The sequence below is a fragment of the Xiphophorus couchianus genome, chromosome 3 (genome assembly GCF_001444195.1).
Source record: "Xiphophorus couchianus chromosome 3, X_couchianus-1.0, whole genome shotgun sequence".
NCBI classification, from domain to species: Eukaryota; Metazoa; Chordata; class Actinopteri; order Cyprinodontiformes; family Poeciliidae; genus Xiphophorus; species Xiphophorus couchianus.
In genome coordinates this window covers 9,421,597-9,441,912 of record NC_040230.1, presented here as the reverse complement: position 1 = coordinate 9,441,912, position 20,316 = coordinate 9,421,597, and the positions used below count along the sequence as shown (strand labels likewise).

At 37.0% G+C, this 20,316-nt stretch overlaps 2 protein-coding genes across 2 annotated transcripts; both read left to right on the top strand.

Annotated features, from left to right (window-relative positions):
* The first annotated feature begins 918 nt into the window (after positions 1-918).
* akirin1 (akirin 1) lies at positions 919-11,282 on the top strand. The gene is made up of 5 exons (XM_028012557.1): positions 919-1,291; positions 8,499-8,645; positions 9,697-9,825; positions 10,602-10,673; positions 10,749-11,282. The coding sequence occupies exons 1-5, from the start codon at positions 1,087-1,089 to the stop codon at positions 10,757-10,759; spliced, it is 564 nt and encodes a 187-aa protein (XP_027868358.1). The 5' UTR covers positions 919-1,086; the 3' UTR covers positions 10,760-11,282.
* Positions 11,283-12,520: 1,238 nt separating this feature from the next.
* Positions 12,521-20,135, top strand: rhbdl2 (rhomboid, veinlet-like 2 (Drosophila)). Its single transcript, XM_028012556.1, has 8 exons — positions 12,521-12,929; positions 15,074-15,288; positions 16,697-16,845; positions 17,587-17,699; positions 17,876-17,976; positions 18,284-18,344; positions 18,439-18,500; positions 18,918-20,135. Exons 2-8 carry the CDS (start codon positions 15,097-15,099, stop codon positions 19,095-19,097), a joined length of 858 nt encoding a protein of 285 aa, XP_027868357.1. The 5' UTR covers positions 12,521-12,929; positions 15,074-15,096; the 3' UTR covers positions 19,098-20,135.
* Positions 20,136-20,316: the final 181 nt, after the last annotated feature.

Sequence of the window (20,316 nt, the reverse complement as noted above, 5' to 3'; positions counted from 1 at the left end):
AATTCCATTAAACAAATGAACATGATCACATGCACCTGACATGAACCTGTCTGCAGATTTCTTAATAGTTTCAAATTAACTGCCTGATACAGAAGAATTACTGGCAAAAATGGGACCCATGTGTGACCTATGAAACCCACTCAACATCTACAGAGCACCCAGCATGGTTTTGTAAATGTTTGTTGTCTAGAGAGAAAATCCATATGTAGCCATCACACACATTTACCTGCTTTCACTAATATAGTATGACAAAATTGTACTTATTTATCAAAGCCTACTTAATATTTATTTTTAAATTGGAATGTTGGAACCCCTTAAATTGTAACTCATTATAATGTTTACAGAGTGGTTAAAATTGTAATTCTTCTCTTTTGTTTAATAGGTATGTATTTTGTCATCATTCTTCTAATAACTCCATATTAAATAATTTTAAATCTAAGAACGACTCTTACAATATATTTACAGTTTCCTCATCCTTCCATTCCAATTCCCACAAAACTCTAGACATTCATACTATGGTATAATCCGTTATATTTCTCCACAACTCCCAATTTTGTATCTCCAGGATCCTTTAATTGCCAGTCAATACATAGATATTTGCTACTGTTAAATTATTTTTTCCTTCTACTTCATCACCTCCACCAGACGTCTCATGAACCCTGGATGTAAGTTCAACTGGAAGGACTCACCAACACCGGGATATTCATGACCGGAAGTTGAAAAATAAAAGAACAGATAAAGGGCACAAAATTACGATTTTATTAAAGAGGATATTTTTAGATTATGTTAAAAGCGTGTTTAAAAAATAGTTATGAGTAAGAATTGATAATAACATTAAATATAATGACAAAAATAACACCACGACCCCTCTTTTCGTACAGTGGTATGATCCGCCATTGTGACGGTTTAAAAATTCAGCAGGCAGTGTCGGCTGTTACTACTCAGAGCAGAAAATCCGTTGTTGTGGAGAGAAAGAAAGCCGAATCAGAAATTCGAGGAAACGTTTAAAAAGCCAGCGTCAAACCCCATTTCGGCGGGTGTTTTTTTTTCTACCTACTGCTACTCTCCCGGTTTGTTTTAACAAACATGGCTTGCGGTGCGACGTTAAAGCGGTCGATGGAGTTTGAGGCCCTCCTCAGTCCCCAGTCTCCCAAGCGGAGAAGGTGCAACCCACTACCGGGGACTCCGAGCACTCCGTCCCCGCAAAGATGCAACCTCCGTACCCCGGTAGATAGTCCGGGCCACTCGATGTCTCCTCAGCCCATCGGAGGCGAACACAGGCTCACTCCAGGTATACATTTTTAAATAATTTGACGTATTTTGTGTGTTTCAGGGTGGGTGTCGTGGGGGGAGGGGGTTTGGGTGGAGTGGAAGAATCAGAATGGGGGTTGGAGGCTAAACGTTAGCCGGACTCGGCTAAGGTGATGAGGGGAATGTAGTTGCCAAGTCAAGCTCGCATATGGTTGTATTGATGGTTAAATACACCAAATTAAGAACAAAAGTAAAAGTCAGTTCATTGTTATTGGTTAGTGGCGTCTTGCCAGATCCTAATACCCGGCTGTGTTAGCTTGTCCTGGCTAATGTTCAGGTAAATAATGGCTATTGCTGCGTTCAAAACCCTTCTCTTGTCATGTCAACGTTGTATATACACGACTCGTATCAATTTTTACCTTTACCCTTATCTGTGATGGCAGCCAATTGAATGTTAAACTTTCTTCACAATCTGACAGACTTTATTTAAAGGGGCCTGCCTTTGCTTCAACACCCAAATATCTAATCTGTTGAGGCACGAAACGGGCAAATGGCATCACATGAGCAGCCATGTCAATACTGTAGGCATGTTGGAAAGTTCTCGTAGGCGTTTTTACTTATTTATTAAAAAATATATCCATCCAACCATCCATTTTCTGTTCACCCTTGTCCCTAATGGGGTCGGGAGGGTTGCTGGTGCCTATCTCCAGCTACGTTCCAGGCGAGAGGCGGGGTACACCCCGGACAGGTCGCCAGTCTGTCGCAGGGCAACACAGAGACATACAGGACAAACAACCATTCACACACACACTCACACCTAGGGAGAATTTAGAGAAACCAATTGACCTGACAGTCATGTTTTTGGACTGTGGGAGGAAGCCGGAGCACCCGGAGAGAACCCACGCATGCACAGGGAGAACATGCAAACTCCATGCAGAAAGACCCCGGCCGGGAATCGAACCCAGGACCTTCTTGCTGCAAGGCAACAGTGCTACCAACTGCGCCACTGTGCAGCCCCTAAAAAATATATATTTTCAGCAATTATCCATTTCAAAAAAGTAACTGCCATACATGACTCATTTGTCTTCTTTACAGATCCTGTTAAATAAATCAGCTCCAGAAACATTTAATGAACTGAAAGTAAAACGATGCTTTACCCTTATCCACAACCAGCCCCTTCAGGAGGTGAAAAATATCAAGTTGTATTGAACTTGCCTAAATATGTAATTGAATAAATTATTCATATAAACCTAACATTTATTAAATAATTTTAACTTGCAAGAAATTAAAAATGACTTTGAAATTGTATTCTGAATTGTAAAACCTTTTTAAAAGTTTTACCCCAAAACCCAAAATTATTGCAATACAAAAAATTGTTTTGCCGTAAAAACCTCAACAGTTGACCTTTGATAAATATTCTGTGCATTTTAGTTTTTTGTATTTTTGCATGGTTTGTTTTATCTTATCTAGTTAATACCAACAGTTTTAAAAAAAAATACTTTTAGTATCCGTTGTGCACAGTTATTAAGAATTTTATTGTCTCAGGGAAACATGTTTATTTACTGGGCATATGATAAAAAATAAAAAGCTTTGAATCTTTAATTTTTTTCTTTCTTTTTTTTAAAAGAAATTTTAGTCGATTAACATGTAACTTTGAAGAGTTAAGGTTCTTGGAAAGAATGATTATTTTTCACAATTGAAAGCAGTGATAGCGAAAGTTCTTCCTCTAAAAAAAAGGGCTTTGGCTTGCATTCTTTTTAATATGAAAGATTATATTTATATTGGGAAGTTCAGATATAATTACTGACTAGTTTTTAAGGGATTCTGGACCCCATGTGGGCCATCTAAGTATCTACCTACTAAAGAAGATAAGAACCTTCATTTTTGAGTCAAGTTTTTGTAAATTTAAAAAGTTTTTTTAGGCTTTAGTGTTTATGGTATGTTATTGTGTTACTTCCCTATGAGAAATGCTTGTCCCTATTGCTTATTTATCAAATCTGTTGATTGTTGGTATGTATACTTGGAGAAATTCTCAAAACTGCAATAACAAATAAAAATCTGTATTAAGGAGACTGCGCAAATCACTAGTCAACTGATCTGAACACAAATGACACATTAGCGGATGGTAACATATCAACTTTAACATCTAATAATCTTATCTGATGGAGCACAAAAAAGATAAATGGCATTACAGCACATCATTGCAGCTTGCTAATTAGGTGCTGCCTGACTAATGTTCCTTGGCTCCACTACCACAATTGTCTTGTATTTAAGTGGGGGTTACTATTATGGACCACAGACGTTTTTCTTTCCACAGAGCTGGAATGCATTGTTCATTATTGCCTGTTTTCTCCCACTGGCAACTACATTGTGTTGGTGTTGGATGGGTTCATGGTGCACAAGTGGACACCAGATAGTTAGCTGGAGATCTCCACTGTAATCCTGTACATTTTCTGGCAGCAGCCAGGCCTCATGCTTGTGCTTTTTGAATTCCAATAAGATATTGCTTGGTGATCTTGGAATTCATGTCTTGCAATTGGAATAGCAATGAGATGCTTCTTTGTCTTGTGTAATTGAAAGTTGATGCTCTTTTCATGACATAAAATAAAGGGCAAGTTTCTGTTTGATATATTTCCACATTCTTCATTTGACATTTGCTGGGTTCAATTTTGTTTTTTGAGGGCTCTGGAGCAGTTTGTCCTTTTGCAAATATTGTCCCTATGGATCATCATCTTGTCGCTGCAAACCTTACACCATTAGTTATTTTATTATGCTTGCATAGCTTTAATATGTAAATACATTATCATGTATATCTAACTCATTTCTGAACATTTTACACTTCATTTATTTAGGCTCTGATTTCTGTTTCTGACAGAAATCAGAAATCATTTTAGTAGTCAAACTAAAATGCCTCAAAGCTTCCACATGCTTGTAGATTTTAAAATCTTTATCATGTTTTGTTCCTTTAGACCATGATTTAAATATCTCTTGTTGTCAGAATGGGTACCAAAGGTTCCACTGGAGTGTATGCATGGCCAATACCAAGTGTCCTGTGGCAGACTTGACCATTTTCCAAATGTAAAACATCCAAGATTATGAAGTGGTGAAATTATCAGAACCAGTTTTGCTTTAAGTGATTGTGAAGAAATCAGTTGGGCTTTCTGCAATTAATCTTGTGATCTTTTATCTCTGCTTTGTTAGTGTTTTTGATGTATCATTACATGCTGAAGACATTGATTCACCTGCAAGCCAAGTGAAATGTTCAGCATCCCTAAGCGGAAAGTCAAAGAGAAAGGACTGTTTAGTTTATAGAAAGTTAAACATTTTGGTTTCAGATGATATAATCCAGGACACTTCTATGTATTCTGACACTGCTCATAGTTCCTTCTACCATTTGCTGCTTCAATGGTTTATACTTTTGTTTAAAAAAAATCCAGATCACTTATACTTTTAGTCCAATTTTGCACATATAGATCTATATCACCTTGGAATCTGTTTCAAATTCAAATTATGTCTCCACACAACTGGTTTGTGCTTCAGTTAAGTGCCTTGCAGCACAGGAGTGCTGCTGTAAACCTATCTTTCTGATGTGATTTGCTAAGTGAGAGTTTTGCATTTGGTAAAGGTCAGCTGTCCTCCCCCCAGCCTGGTATCTGCACTGAAGCTTTCCAGTTCTGTTTACTTGTTGAGAGGACACTTTACCTGGAGGCCTAATACAGGATCTTGAAATTTGCAGTTGGAGTAGATTTATCTATATGTTGACACATTCACTTAAATAAATATTGTATCGAATGTTTAACATGCTACTAGTGGTAACTGTTGGATGTGTAATCAGAGTTGGACACCAGCAGGAGATAAACTTCTGGGAAAATGATTCCTGTTCTTTGAAGAATAAGTCGGAACGTTGTACTGTTTTGAAACTGATAGGATTATTCCTCCTGACTGATCTGGTGTAACTACAGCTGACAGAACATATCGCAACTTACTTTTAAGTAGAGCTGGACAATAAATCAATAACAACATGCAATAGACACTTGGTCAGTATCAAAAGATAGTACATCTGATAGAATATTCACTGAATATTCACTCTGATCCAGAACCTCACATTATTCTGGGGCGTGTATGCAGAGGAAAGGATTTAGCTCAACCTCTCACTGCCAGCTAAGCAAGGTGGTTGGCATCAACTGACTCACTCTTTGGCAACAACCTGTTGAGCAGCTTGTGCAGTAGAAGTTTAGAAGTCTCAGGTTTCAACAGTTATCGACTGATGTGAAATGCTTATATCATGGTAAGTTTTTCAGCCACATTGTCCAGCCCTACTTTAAGGTATTTGGAACATCTGAAACCTCCTATCAACACACACAAGCCTTTTAAAAATGGAAGGGAAAATAAAGTGAGCCAGCTTTGTTTTCTCTGGCTAAGTGTCCATCCATTAAAGCTCTGCTCTGGTCGGCTAAACTCTTTAACTGAAGCTCTTGCTGCTGCGTGTCTCTGACTCCCAGAAGCCTCTGATGGCTTCACCTGGTTGTGTCCCTGCCGTTTTTGCCAAGCGGTGCCTGCTGCTATGCAGCTAGATGTTGGCAGGATTGGATGCAGCATGATGCACAGTTGAAGAAGCGTTTTATTTCCCTCACAGATGAACCCAGCAGTTGTCAGTATGTAGTGTCTGCCATTTGTCATTACATTGTGTACAAAATTTCCTTCTATTTTTAATGAATGCAGCAGGACTGCGGGGATAAGCTGGACCTGTTCAATAGCTGCGCTCTTACAACTTGTTGACAGTGAATGAATGAATACTGTAATGTTGGTCTTAATAATTGGGGTTATTTCTCTCTATATTCAGCGTCTCATTTCTTTAGGTTGACTGTTCTTAATAACTAACAGCTCATCTCAGTTTGTTCTTTTTTTTTTAAGTGCAGAGCTGTCATAAATAAAATTTGTATTGCACAGTGCACATGATAATGGAAACTGGTATTTCATTAATTATTTTCTGTAATGTTTTTATCCCCTTCTTGTATAAAAATTTTAATTATTTTCAATCAATCATTTTGAATGGTAATCTTTCTAAAATATTGCTGTTAAAAAAATGTAAGTAGCAAATTCTACCAATAATCAGTGAAATTACAGTTCTGCATGTTACTCCAGAATCCTCCAGGTTATTCTTTATACTTCATTTTCTTATTGGTCAGATCGCCTGTAATATATAAACTTATTGGTGTTGTTTTAGCATCAGCCGTCATTGTGATTGTTTTTAGCATCAAACAACTGGAGTTTACTGAACATGGTTTCCATACCTCAATATGTCAGAAATGCCTTGACTTTAATTGGCTCTGCTGAATTTGGACATGGCAGGAGTATCTCTAAAGAAGGTTTGTGTGCACTTAATGCAGAGTCGTACTGAGAGGTTTTAGTTGAAATCAAAGCTTGTAATTATTTTAGTGTCTAATTTCAAGCTGTCTAGATGCAGTATGTAAGGTTGAGTGCAGTTAAAGCTTGTCATAAAATCCCATCAAGTTTGTTTTTTCATATAATAGGATGGTTGTGACTAAATGTAAACGCTTGCTAAATCAAAACCCTGCAGCAAGGGTTTTTTTAAATGCTTTTATAGGAAATGCACAACTTTTTTGGGTGTGCTCTATTTGTACACATGACCTAATGATTTAGAAAACCGAGCAGACTTGATATAGACAATATTCATGCTGTGTACAATTGTGTAGAGTGCAGTATTTGTTGACTAATGTATTCCAAGTGTTTTCAACTTGCATTTTTAATGCTAATCTGATACTTAGCCTGTTGGACAGAGTCTCACAGCAGCAGATGTTCACACCAGGCACATATGACGTTGCCCAAAATGCTAAAGGTCATAGTGATAGAAACACAGATGAGAAAAAAACTAGGCATATATATTGCAGCTGACCTTGTCATTTCAATATTTATAAACTGTATCGCCATCACTAAATCATGTGGAACTATTTGTAGCACACCACAGATGAAACATGTCTTTTGGTTGACATTGCCTTACTGATGCCTGATACCTCAACTGGACAATATAAGGCAAACAGCCATTGCTTTGTGGTTCTCAAATTGCTCGGAGTGTGTATTGCAGCCATTGGTAATGCTGTGAGATCCATTTAAAAACTGATAATCATTCCTGACAAATCCAAGTTAGAGGTTCCAGTGGAGAAAAATTTTGAGCTCCTTTTCAGCTTATGAGCAGGTTGCAGTGATGACATGAAGACTCTCTCTCTCTCTGTCCACCCAAGATAAATGAGGCACGGTCCCCCAGATAGAACCGCACCACGTACACAAAGTTCACGAAGAAAGATAAAGTTCCTCTCCTATATTTGGGTTATCGACTGAGTTTGAGGCCATGTTGTTGTTTTTAAAGTTGATTTTCCAGCAGTTGTGAAAGCAGAGACTGTCGCTGCGTGTTTTTTACCTTCAGCTTTTAAATTTAGAATCAGGTTAATGGCTTTTCTGTCACAGATGGATAATGTGACATTAATTTTTTTTTTTCACTTTTTGAATTTTTGTAGTCACTTTTTAAATACAGTTACACATTAGGGTTTTTAAGTTGATATGATTTTGTATGTAAATATTTCAAAGAAGACCAATGTTTTTACATTTCTACCCAACTAAAGGGAATTGTGATGCAGCTTAGCCTTCATGAAATTACATCTTTAAAAAATTTTTGAAAACAGAAGTGAAAATGACAGTCACAAGATCATAGTGTTTCATGCCAGCTCTTTGTGTTGGTTACAGCTGTTCTATCTGTCGAGCTGTCAGTATTTAATCTAGAAAGCTGCTTCCTGTCAGTGAATGTTTTGTTTTTTTGAGAGAACGCAGGAAGTGGTTACTGTTGTAGTTTGTCTGAAGTAGGTCGACTGATTGAGCTTTCCTGTAATAGTTTTGTTTACTCTGGAAGACCTCCAGCACTCTATAAACATGCTTTTTGTTGAGCTAAAAGAACTGGCACCAAAGACTAGGCTAATGATTTAATTCCTGGAAGCTTTCTGGCAGATTAAAACCTCAAAGATGTTCTTTTTTTCCCTTTAATCAAAATTAGGCCCATTAAATCCCATTGGTCACTTCTCAGACTGTTTAGGGTGTTTCTAGTTGATGCTCAAAAAATGTACTTTCCAAGGAAGCATTTTCTTTGGTGTCAAAGTTCATATTGGTTTAGGTTTCATAGTAATTCATTTTTGTTTTGTCCATTTTTTGACGTTGTTCCTGTCGACTTTCTCTAGAGCAAATCTTCCAGAACCTTCGCCAGGAGTACAGCCGGATTCAGAGGCGACGGCAGCTGGAGGGGGCCTTCAACCAGACCGAGGCCTGCAGCTCTAGTGACGCTCCCAGCCCCAGTACCTCCCTCACCGCCCCCAGCTCCCCACCTGGTAGGACACACACCCAATAACCTACTCAAAACACTTTTAAATTACATGTTGCATAATACTTAAAGGGCAACTTTTATTAGTAGTGAAGGAATTGTATTAGTAAGAAAAGGGTGGAGGAGGAGAGGAGTATAGCTGAAACGATGTGGTGGTGAAGAACTTAATGTGAGTATTTGGTAGCATTGTTGCAAACATGATATAGCAACTCCTAATTGAAACACTTCATGGAACAACACGTGGACAAGAGAATGCTCAATATGATAACTTGGTCAGTAGGAAAGGTGGATAATATAAGAGTGTACTAAATGAATGTGACAAATTACTTGCAGGCCTGTCTCAGAAATGAAGAGGAGTAAAATCTGCTTGTGAAATAAAGCAATGATTATACAGACACAGAGTCTTTAAGAATGTTTCTACTTATAACCAAGATCTTTACAAAAGGTGATAAGGTGGTCATGTTGATTGGATATTTTGCTCCTAAACAGCCTTTGGGATTTTAAACACATCTTCTAAATTTTGAGGCATTTGCAAGCTTGACCTTGGAGGTGGTGGTTATGTTGAGTTACAGGCCTCACAGTGCTCAGAGAAAATGCACCACCAGTGATAAAATATTGTAAATACTTTATTTTAGCAGTGTAGGAGGAAGAAATGTTGTTTTGTTCCAAATTCCCTGGAACTCAAACAGTTAAAAACATAAAGGTCAGTTATTGTGTGTGTGTGTGTGTGTGTGTGATGTAATTATCCTCTGGTGTCCAGGCCCCTGTGCAGAGTGGACTTGTATTTCACCATGATGGAGCTTTTTTTTACCTCAGCCTCATTCTGGCTCTGAGCTGACTGTGATTTACTCACATTTCACTCTACCTGGCTCACAGCAGACCTCAAAGACCATAAAGTGATAAATCAGAAGGCTAACGCTGGCTCCAGTTTCAGAGTGACCGAGACGCTCGAGGTGCTGAGACGGTGCCAGCATCAGGGCTGCATATCTTGTGTTGAACAGAAAGAAAAGCTATAAACTCAATTTTTTTATGACTGACATCTGTTGTTTTTTTCTCAGGTGCCTCAAGAAAGGACCAACCCTCGTTCACACTGAGGCAGGTCAGCTACCTGTGTGAGCGCCTGCTCAAAGACCACGAGGAGAAGATCAGGGAGGAGTACGAACAGATCCTCAACACAAAACTCGCAGGTGAAGATAAACTTTCTGAAGTTAGCTTTAGTTTCATTTCAAAGTATGTAAAAAAATCTGAAAAGTGTGGTTTCCATTTGTTAGTAATCCATCTGTAATTGAATCTTCTAAACTCAGCATCTCCCTGACGATTTCAAAGGTTCAGACCACACCTTAAGCTTTAAGCATCTCATGAAGCACTGTTCAGTCAATCATCTGAAAATGGGAGAGATTTTTGGCCCAGCTGCAAACTTGCAGGACCAAGATGAGATGTTTACAGCTCAGATGGGAGGATATACAGTAACATATAGCCTGACCCACAATGAAATAGTTTCAATCTTTTTTTTTTTTTTATGATGATTGATTGTCTAATGCAGATTTTTCCACACAGTTTTCTTATTTCTATCTGTGGAAAGTCAACACATACAATGATTTTGTTTTACTTGAGGTTGATATATAATATAAAATACTTTGAGATTTGTAGCAGTAATGTGAAAAAATGCAAAATGCTTTATGTGATATGAATACTTTTACTAGGCACTATTGTGATTTCTTACAGCTGTTGTGTTTAAATCTCATTGATGTCCATGAAAGGACTTTATAAACGCTGGGTTTTTTTGTCTGGTAAAATCTGAATAAACGGGTCATGCAAACTACATAATGGCAGAAAATAGCAGTTAGGTGTTTGGGTGTTTTTTTTTTAAAAGATAAGGGAAAGATTTAGACAAGCTACTGATTACAAAATACTTTCAAATGAGCTTTACATCTCTTAAAACGTCTATCATCTCTAATTTCAGAACAATATGAATCTTTTGTGAAATTCACGCAAGACCAGATCATGCGAAGATATGGAGCCCGGCCTGCAAGTTGTAAGTACCAGTTTCTGTTGCGTTGCCCTTCCTGAAGCTGGTGAGCTCATGTGATCTTATTTTTATCTGTTTCAGATGTCTCCTGAGCTCACATCAATGTGACCCTGGCTTCCTCTCACATGATGGCTGCTCTTCTTCTGCCTCCTCCCTGTTGATTTTAAATTTTATTTCCCTAACCTTTCCCTCCCCATTCCCTCTCCACGCTCAGTTTGGGTGCCATGTTTTATCCAGGTTTAATCCAAAAATTAATTTCTTACTTTAAAACTATTGCTGCTGGCCAAATAATTAGAACTCTGTATGAAGCCTGCTTTTTTTTCTTTCCTTTTTCTTTCTCTGCTTTTTGCTATTAACATCTTTTACCAGACATCCTGGGAAAAAAAGCAGATGTTAATAAAAAAATTCTTTAGCTGGCGCTGTAGAAAAGCTTATTGGCTCGTGTGATTATGCTGTATAACCTCCCAGCAGCTATATTTAATGGCTCCTGCTTCTCACCATGTTCCACTTTTCTCCCCTGCTCTACCCGCCTCACCTCCTCCCTCACAACTCTTCCTGAGAATGTGGATTTTTCTCCCTTTTAAAGAAAAACAATAAAAGTTCTGTGATTAAAAATTTGTTGTACTGGATTGTTCATTGTGGAAAATTGTACAGTTTTTCTTTTTCAAGCTCTTATACCTTTATGGTACCTAATTTTCTTTGCTTTAAAATACTCAGTTGCAGATGAACACAGGGCTAAAACAATAGTTTTATTATCCAAGGGTTGGAATGCATATGGTTTGTTTCATTAAAGAAGCAAAATAGACAAATAAAAACATTCGTAAGCCACAACAGAGTCCTATTTCAGCTGTTTTACCAGAGGTAAAACTCTTGGCTGGTTGGAGAAAATGCCTTGAAATCATTACTGCTACTTGTAGAAATTAATTTTATGCGAGTCTGGCTCAGCAACGACCATTAGATGGACTGTAAAATGTGAGTATCTGATAGAAATCTCTCCAACAATAGAGCTTTATGAATTAGTGGATTTTTACAAGTTTTTTCTTTTTTTTTTTCCATCATTACAAATTACAGAGATGGAACATAATCTTTTAATAAATATTCCTAGGGTCCAAATGTGGTAATTGTATGGCTTTTATGTAGCAGTGACCACTGACTCAACCATTTGACCAAAGGTTTCTTGCAAATCAGTCAGGAAAGTAAACAAGTCTGGTGATGCTGATGAATACCAGGAAGTCTGCCTTCTGTTTTGTCAAAATAAACATTTCATTTTGCATTATTTTAGGTCGGTAATTATACTTACATTGGTTCTGTTGAAAATATTATTTAATGTAACATTAGCCTTTAAAATCTAAGCTCCAACTTGCCTTCTTCAAAGAGCCAACAGTTCCTTACAAAATTAACTCTTCATGCCTCCAAGGTTCTTGCCCTACTGTAAGGTGAACCTCAAGTCTTTTAATCTATAATATTCTGTCACAAATGTTCTGCCTTTAGTTCCATCCATCTTCCCATTAACTATGAACCTTAACCCTATTTCCTGGAAATTTTACTGCCAAAACAAAATTTGCAAAAAATTTTAATTTTTAGCCTTGTTAGAAAAAGGGTTAAACACATTTAAACGTCCGTCATTCCTAATTATGAGTTTTACTGCCACCATGTGGTACACTTGAGTAGTTGCTGCATTATTAACACATTTGTGGTTTTAATTCACTGTATTATAATTTCTTTATCGTTGCGTGAACACTTAAAATGTATGCCTTTCTTTTGGACGAGAGATGATCAATACCTGTACATGATGAAAATATATGTACCGTACATTTTTGTTTTTGGCCCCTAGGTGGTCCGTGACGTCACTGACCACAGGTGTGGCAACGGGAAACAGGTAAACTGCTGTAGACTGCATGGTTGGGGTAGTACAGTCACTAGATATTCTGCAAGTTGTGGACAAGTGTCAGAAAGGAACCAGAAACGGCCGTCACTCGTGATTTGTTTGTTCGGAGGAAGGAAGCGTCTTGGAGGGAGAAAAGAAAGCAAAGACTATAATTATCTCCGACAGATTTTTTTTGCCCCTTTTCACTTAGGGCCAGTTCGAAAAAGAACGCGGCTCCGTAGGTCGTCTGAAAACACTGAGGGGTTGTGGTAGTCACTGGCTTTGTTTTTGTCTCGAGCTCAGCCTGTGGATTCATTTTACATTTGAATTATCGTAGGATTTTCCCCACTGTTTTCTAATTGGAGCCAAGTGACGCGTTCCTGCTGAAAGTTCAGGTGAGTTGGTCTCACTTTTTTTCTACCAGGAAGAGCCTAAAACAAAAGCGAGTACTGTATAAAAGGCCATCCAATTTAGCGTTAATAAAATCATTAGCAGAGGAGAAGCTTAACAAACAGGAAATGCCTCAACATGGCAAAGCTACTGGACGTACTCTAGGAAACAGAAGCAACATGGGGAGTTTCAGTTTTACAGTAAATATCTATCCAGGGTGTACCCCACCTCTCGCCCGGAACATTAGCTGGAGATAAGCACCAGCACCCCTCCCGACGCCACTAGGGACAAGGATATACAGAAAATGGATGGATGGATGGATAATCTCTTAAAGCAGTAATACAATAGTTATTTCACTTATCTTGACTTTTGTTTACATTATGATTTTATAAAATAATTCCAGATTTTCTGTCGTTAGAAGTTTAATTATCAATAGATTATTTCACTTTAGAAAATTTTAAGATTAATTCCCATTTACTATAATGTCATCTATGCTTCGTTAAGCTTGTTAAGCACCGACATTTTCTTTTTTCCTGATCCAGACTAGAACCTGGTTCTGGCAAAAGCAATTTTGTGAATAAATCCAATGTATCTTGATTTTAATAAACATATATATATACATATATAATAATATTATATTATAACATTTCTGTGTGTATGTGTGTGCCAACCTCCCACTAATAAGACTAACTGTGATCCTATCTAATAAAAACTGAAACAGGAAATACAGTTCTTTTTTTCCTAGAAGCCTTCTTCTCTCTGTGTCTTGTCTCTATGCTGTAACTGCGAAGTAATTTCCCTGCTGGGATGAATAAAGTACTTCTATTTTATTCTATTCTATTTTATTTTATTCTATTCTATTCTATGTATTTTACTTTGAAGGGCTGTTTTGACGACTACTATCACTGCCTTGTTTTACACAGTCTACTGTTTCCTGCATTCAAATGTGATACAGTGAAGCATAATTCTCAAACTTTCTTCTTTTAAAACTTGTTTTCAGTCACTTCTACAGTTGCCTTCCTCACACACTGATGCTCCACTGGAGAAGAAGCCATATCCCAAAATGCAATGAATGCTATTTAGCCTGTTTAACCTATAAAGAATAGTATATGCAGTATTATCACCAGAATATCCCTTCTGGGCTGCACGCTTAAAGTTTTAGCAATAGTAACAGTGCAGGTTTGGTTCAAAATCCATGTCCGCTCAGACCAAATCAGTCATCCTAAATGTATTTTTATTTCTTTTTGCTGTATTTATGGTATAAATTTAAGTAACATCATAATTGTATAACATGCACACTGGAAACCATCTTAGCTCTACCTCAAAAACTAAATTCAAATTATCTCCTCTGTTTGGGGTGCAGCCAATAAGCGCCCAGGAAAAAGGATGTGATATATTTTCACATGCAAAATTGACCTATTCCAATCTCTGGGTAGATTGGTGGGCTGGGCAATAAATCAGCAATAGTATTAATAATTTCACTGAACTTTGATCCAGAGCTGCACAGAATTCTTTTGTTGCTCAACCTCTTACAACCAGCCACGCAAGATGGGTGGCATCAACTAACTCACTCATTCTTTGGTAAGCTAGAAACACTCTGTTGAATAACTTGCAAGCAGCAGTTTCAGGTTTCGCCATGTGCCTCATAACAGCTTAAAATTAAAAAAACAACGGAGCGGAGTGTGGGGAGAAAATGAGAACAATGGTTTGAGAAGAAATTGTGGATAAAACGGGAAACGTCACATCACCAGTTTGACAGTATTTCAGATATTTAAAGCAAAAGAAACCTAATCAATATTTATTGATAGACTGATTGCGACTGATACTTTTAAGCCATTTTGCCCAGCCCTATGTTGAAATATTAATAATATTTGTGTGTAAAAAAACAGCAATGTGGCATCATTGCCACAGCCTTTCATATACTGTATATAAATAATAATCAGAAATGTGTTATGACCTAGGGAATCAAAAATAGTAATCAGTTGAATAGTTCTAAAATTATTACTTGTGAACAATAGACTCAAAATTGATACAAAAGGTGAGATATGATGAATCAACACATGGAAAGGAAACATTTAGTTGAACTTATGTGCTTCCACCTCCTGTTTAAATGTCATGTAAAGGTTTTTTTTTTCCTCGTGCATTTCAGAGTATTGCAGTGTAGCAACAAAGATGGGCGACATTGACTATGAGGAGGCGGAGCAGGAGGAAAACAGTCAGCCGGAGATAAATGATGGGGAAGAGACGGGATGCTTTAGGAAGTTCCAGAATTTGATCATCCCACCAGAGTTTCGGGACCGGTACATGCAACGCGCTAACTGCTGCCCACCTCCGATCTTCATCATTGCCATCAGTATTGCAGAGGTAGGCTGGGATAAAAATCCCCAAACTGGAAAGTTCTCCGGCAGCTTTAAATGTTAACATCTGTGCTGCTTCCTTCTAATGTCCTAACTCATAAAGTTTGTTGCAGTAGCATAATCTCACGCTAATACTAGAAAAGTCAGACCTTTGCTATAAATATCATGTACAGAGGTGGGTAGGAGAGCTACAAATTGTATTGAAGTAAAATAAGTGTAACTTTAATATATCATTCCTCAAGTAACAGTAAAGAGCTGCCAGTCAAAAAATGACTCCAGTAAGAGTAAAACATGTTAGAAAAAACGGTTACTCAAGAACATGTAAATGTTTGATAATAATAGCTGATCTAATCTGTAAAAATTATGTTGTTGGAGAGACAAAATCTAAGGTTCTTAGCAGGTTATGGCATTTTAAAGAACATTACAAAATTAAATAAAATTAAAATAAAATAAATTCAGAAAGGAGAAGCACAACTTCCAAATCAATTTTTTTTTCACAAGATAAAGCTTCTGAAATCAATACTTACAACAAGTAATCTGTATATATCAGAACAAAGTACTTTCAGTGACAAAATGGATTGTCCATTGTATTTTATTTGACCTCCAAATTGCACAGTAGGTTTGGCAGATAAAAAATACGTAAATAGAAAAGCTTGTTACACACAATAAGTGTACTTTAACTTAAACTGTAGGTCTGTGTCTGGTGCATTTTTGTTAAATCATCCTTGTTTTTTTAATTTACTGAAGTAACTATAGAAAGAGTAACCCGAATCTATACACAATTATAAATAAAAGTATGGTATGAAATACTCCTAGTAGTAGTAGTTCAGTAGTTGACTGAAGTAAAAGTAACCTTTTACTCCAGTAAAAGGTTACTCAAGTAAATGTAACTAATTTCTATCCACATCTGATTATGTATGTAATTGCTGTGCTGTGTAATAAAAGAGAATTTGCTGTTAAATTCATATATAGTTCCACTTTTATTTCCAAGGAAAAATATTAGGTGACACAGAAGTCTTCCTGATTAAAAATAAAATCTTATATCGATATTTCTAATTTTTAGACAAATTAGTATTGTCTAAAAATATAAAGAGCTCACTCCTTTTTATCTAAGTTTTTTCACCTTTTAACATGTTGATAATTGCTGGATTTGCAATAGTTTGGAGTGATAGTCTCTCAGTGTGCAGCGTTTTGTAAACAGTTCCAAGACGTCTGTGAGAACACACTGTTAGGAATTTTAGGAGTAATCATGAAAGGCCCCACATTTTAGGTAAACAATCCTCACCATCTGTGAGTCTGTTTCCCTCCTGCTGTCATGTCTTCACAGCTGTTTTGCATTCAGTTTTGCTCCTGATATATTTATTTTGTAATGTTTTAAAAATGTTATTGAGTGTCCAATGCTTGATCTTCCATAGTTGGCAGTGTTTATCTACTATGCCGTGTGGAAGCCTCATAAGCAGTGGGTGACCCTGGATGTAAGCATCTGGAAAAGTCCTCTCACCTACGATCCTTCCAAAAGACAGGAAGCATGGCGGTTCTTTTCCTACATGTTCGTCCACGCTGGGTGAGGATATTCAGAAATTTTAAATACTTCAAAGATGAAGTTACAGTTTCAGGCAATGGTGAGGAAGTGCAAAACCACCCTCAGTTTTTATCATTTTAGATATAATTGAAATTCAACGTGCTGGATTACACCTGTGCAACGGTTGCATTTACATTGTAAAGGAGCAATATTAGTGAAAAAAATAATAATGTATATACACATATATTTATATATATATATATAATGATAAACTACCAAGTAGGAAATTTCATATCCCGTGAGTACAAGCCGCACAGGAAAACCAAGCATATTTACCAAGCAGGAAAATGCATTAGCTAAGAGGAACATGAGTTGCGTAGTTCACAGGATGCTAAAAAATATTAGAAAGAATGCTGTCTTTCAGGATAGCTGTTTTGCTTAGCACTAGGACATAATGAAAAACATGTGTTTCATATCAGTCAATATCAAAAATTATTGATTTGTTTTTTGATAAGATTATTGCATTTCAGTGAAAATCTATAGAATGATCAATTGTTGTTGATCTGTTGCCCAGCCATACTTAGCAACTGTTTTTCCAATGCAGGAAATTGACAGTAAGTGTTTACCTTTTGGTTAGACAAAAAGCTTGTTCACTATAGACACTCTTCTGTCGCAAAACAATTAAAACTACAAAAAACTATCCTGTCACACTGTTTGGGATGGAGTCACCTTTTTGTATTTTCATGTTGGTTCAGTGTTTGTTAACCTGCAGCTTTTTTTCAGTGTGGGGCACATCTTCTGCAACTTAGTGATGCAGCTCTTGCTTGGGATCCCACTGGAAATGGTCCACAAAGGGCATGAAGTAGGATTGGTTTACCTGGCTGGTGTCCTTGCAGGTGAGCGTCACCTTTCTCTAATTTATCTTGAGCTTCTCTTCTTCTGGAACAGGTAGCTGAGATTGAGACAGAAATCAAACTATTTTGTGTTGTTTAAAAATGTTTGGAGCCTGTTTTTCAAGTTTGACTTAGAGCTGTACTTCCTGTTGATGATTTATCTGTGCGTTTCCCCCTAGGGTCTTTGGCCAGCTCCATCTTTGATCCTCTCACTGTTTTGGTTGGGGCTTCTGGGGGCGTTTACGCCCTGTACGGAGGTTATTTCATAAATGCAGTGGTGGTAAGTTGAGAAACACTCTGACAGGAGGATCTGTTCACATTCTTCCATGTGGAAATTGCTTAAGGCAGGGGCAATTACATTTTAATCTTCTTTCAGTTTAGGGAGATATTTCTGAATGCCAGTGAAAGGTGGTTTTATCAACTACTCACTCTTGGGACTGAATGCCTTACTTTTGTGATGAAACGTGAAAAAGTTACAGTAATTTAAATACTTTTGTGACACAGTGCACATTTAGTTTATTGGTTGATAAACAAATGAACTTTTAGAGGAAATACCTTCATCTGATTTCCTTTCTTCCTTTTCACAGAATTTCAAACAGATGAAACTTATTTTTGGAGTGGCTCGAATCCTCGTCATTGTTTTAATTGGTAGGTCCCACTCTGTTTTTTGTCAGTGTTCTTTTTAAATGTCAGAAAGTGCACAATCATTTGTAGCAATGATTTAACATCGTTTTGTGTTCAGTTGTTGCAGATTTCAGCTATGCCTTATACAGAAGATTTGCCAGTTTAGAGGGAGGTGTAAAGGTAAGAAGTCTACAGTGCAATGAAAAACAAACCAGATATTTCTGGGTTTCCTCAGAAACAAACTGAGGATCAAAAGTTATTCGGCTGCTGAACTCACCAACACTGAGTATGTTCATGACGAGCTGTCATTCATGCAGATGTATGCATACAGGTATGCATGTATTTCGGCATATATCTGCATAAATTATGGTTTCAACTTGATTTTGTAATAACTAAGTTGATTCTTAGCTTCCTGGCTACACAAACACAAATGGTGTTTACTGAAAACTTGACTCCTTACCCCCTCACCCATTTAGTTTATTGGCTGTCTGTTAAACTAGTCCTGTGAGTTTTACTCAACATTTAGTGGAGTTAGATAACAGCAACTTATAGCCCAGAGGCCTGAACTGAAACCTGATTTTATCATATTTTCTTCAGGTGTCGTTTGTGGCTCATTTGGGAGGAATTGTTGCCGGGCTGACTATCGGATACGTCTTCTTCATTAATTTCAATATGAAGCTGTGTAAAAACCCACTTTTCTGGATTTGCATATTTGGATATGCTGTCTTCATTATCTTCGCCGTGTTCTTCAACATCTTCATCTCTCCTGCATCATAGAACTGGAGAAGATTTCACCCAGCGTTTTGCTCAGGAGTCTTGTTTTGACTTGTCTTAAAGTCTTTGTGAATATCAACAAATTGTTTATCTTGAGATTGATACAGATTTTCTAGTTTTAAAGCTTGTATTTTGACTTGATTTATATTAGGGCCATTTAGTAGTGTCTCATAGAACTGCAAAGACACTGTGTCTTATTTTTCAGCTGTTGGGCGACTTGCATGCAGTCAAAGTCACATTGTGAAGAGAGTTTCATTCTGTATCGCACTAGGTGACAAACAACCAAGCAAGGAAGGCTATACTGGTGTCGTGAGAAGCGAGGAGGGTTATAGACACACACTATAGACAAAAAAGAGGTGTTTTGAATATTTAATCAAATCATATTTGATTTTTTCCAGATAAGATGTTAAACTTTCTTAATTTCCATATACTGATTTAATGGAAACTATTGTTTGTTTCGTTTGCATCAACATCTCTCATCCAGTATTAACAAAACTCCTGTAAATATGAATTATTCTTCACAAAAATCACATTTTCAAACCTTATTAACAACATTAAAGTACTAAAGAGCTTTTATCATTAGGTCTCATTTTATGCCTCATTTATTGTGCTGTATCCTGTTAAAGGAACAATGAAATGTCCAGTAAGATGTAAAACAGATGGTGGACACACCAGTTATTGCAACTTATCTATCGGTCACTACGTCTTAATATTGTTGCCTCGTGTCAACTTTGTAAACACATTTAAAAGTTAACTGTAATTTCTGTTCTTTTTTTTCTATTTTCTGTAAGGGTGATAACTAAATACTAGCTTTAAAAATAGGGTATTTTTGTAGGTTTGGTAATGTAGAAACATGATGCTTTAGAAGATATACTGCTAATCTAAGAGGCCGTGGAGACTTTCCAACTGAAGTCCAAATAGGACTTTTTGTTTGCTTTTGAATTTTCATATCATGTGTTCAAATAAAGTTAGTTTAATTAAGTGTGTTTTACAATGCTTGAGCTGGCTTCCTTCTGAAATAAAAGAAGCTCTTTTACTAGATTGTTTTGTCTGATTATAGATTACCATCAATGTGTTAAGAAACTTGTATTTTCATGTTGCAGTCATTTTTATCAGCTATCTGTATAAAGTTTGCAGTTTCTAAGCTGAACTCAATTATACTGAAAAGTGCGTTTATTTATCACATCTCTGGAAAAGGTAGTGAATAGAGACCATGTTTCTA

Excerpts from the sequence above, each read along its gene's own strand:
- rhbdl2 (XM_028012556.1), top strand. The coding sequence starts at position 15,097 with ATGGGCGACATTGACTATGAGGAGGCGGAGCAGGAGGAAAACAGTCAG. Across the intron at positions 16,846-17,586 it reads TACATGTTCGTCCACGCTGG|TGTGGGGCACATCTTCTGCA; the intron begins GTGAGGATATTC and ends GCTTTTTTTCAG. Across the intron at positions 17,700-17,875 it reads CCTGGCTGGTGTCCTTGCAG|GGTCTTTGGCCAGCTCCATC; the intron begins GTGAGCGTCACC and ends GTTTCCCCCTAG.
- akirin1 (XM_028012557.1), top strand. The coding sequence starts at position 1,087 with ATGGCTTGCGGTGCGACGTTAAAGCGGTCGATGGAGTTTGAGGCCCTC. Across the intron at positions 8,646-9,696 it reads CGCCCCCAGCTCCCCACCTG|GTGCCTCAAGAAAGGACCAA; the intron begins GTAGGACACACA and ends TTTTTTTCTCAG. Across the intron at positions 9,826-10,601 it reads CCTCAACACAAAACTCGCAG|AACAATATGAATCTTTTGTG; the intron begins GTGAAGATAAAC and ends CTCTAATTTCAG.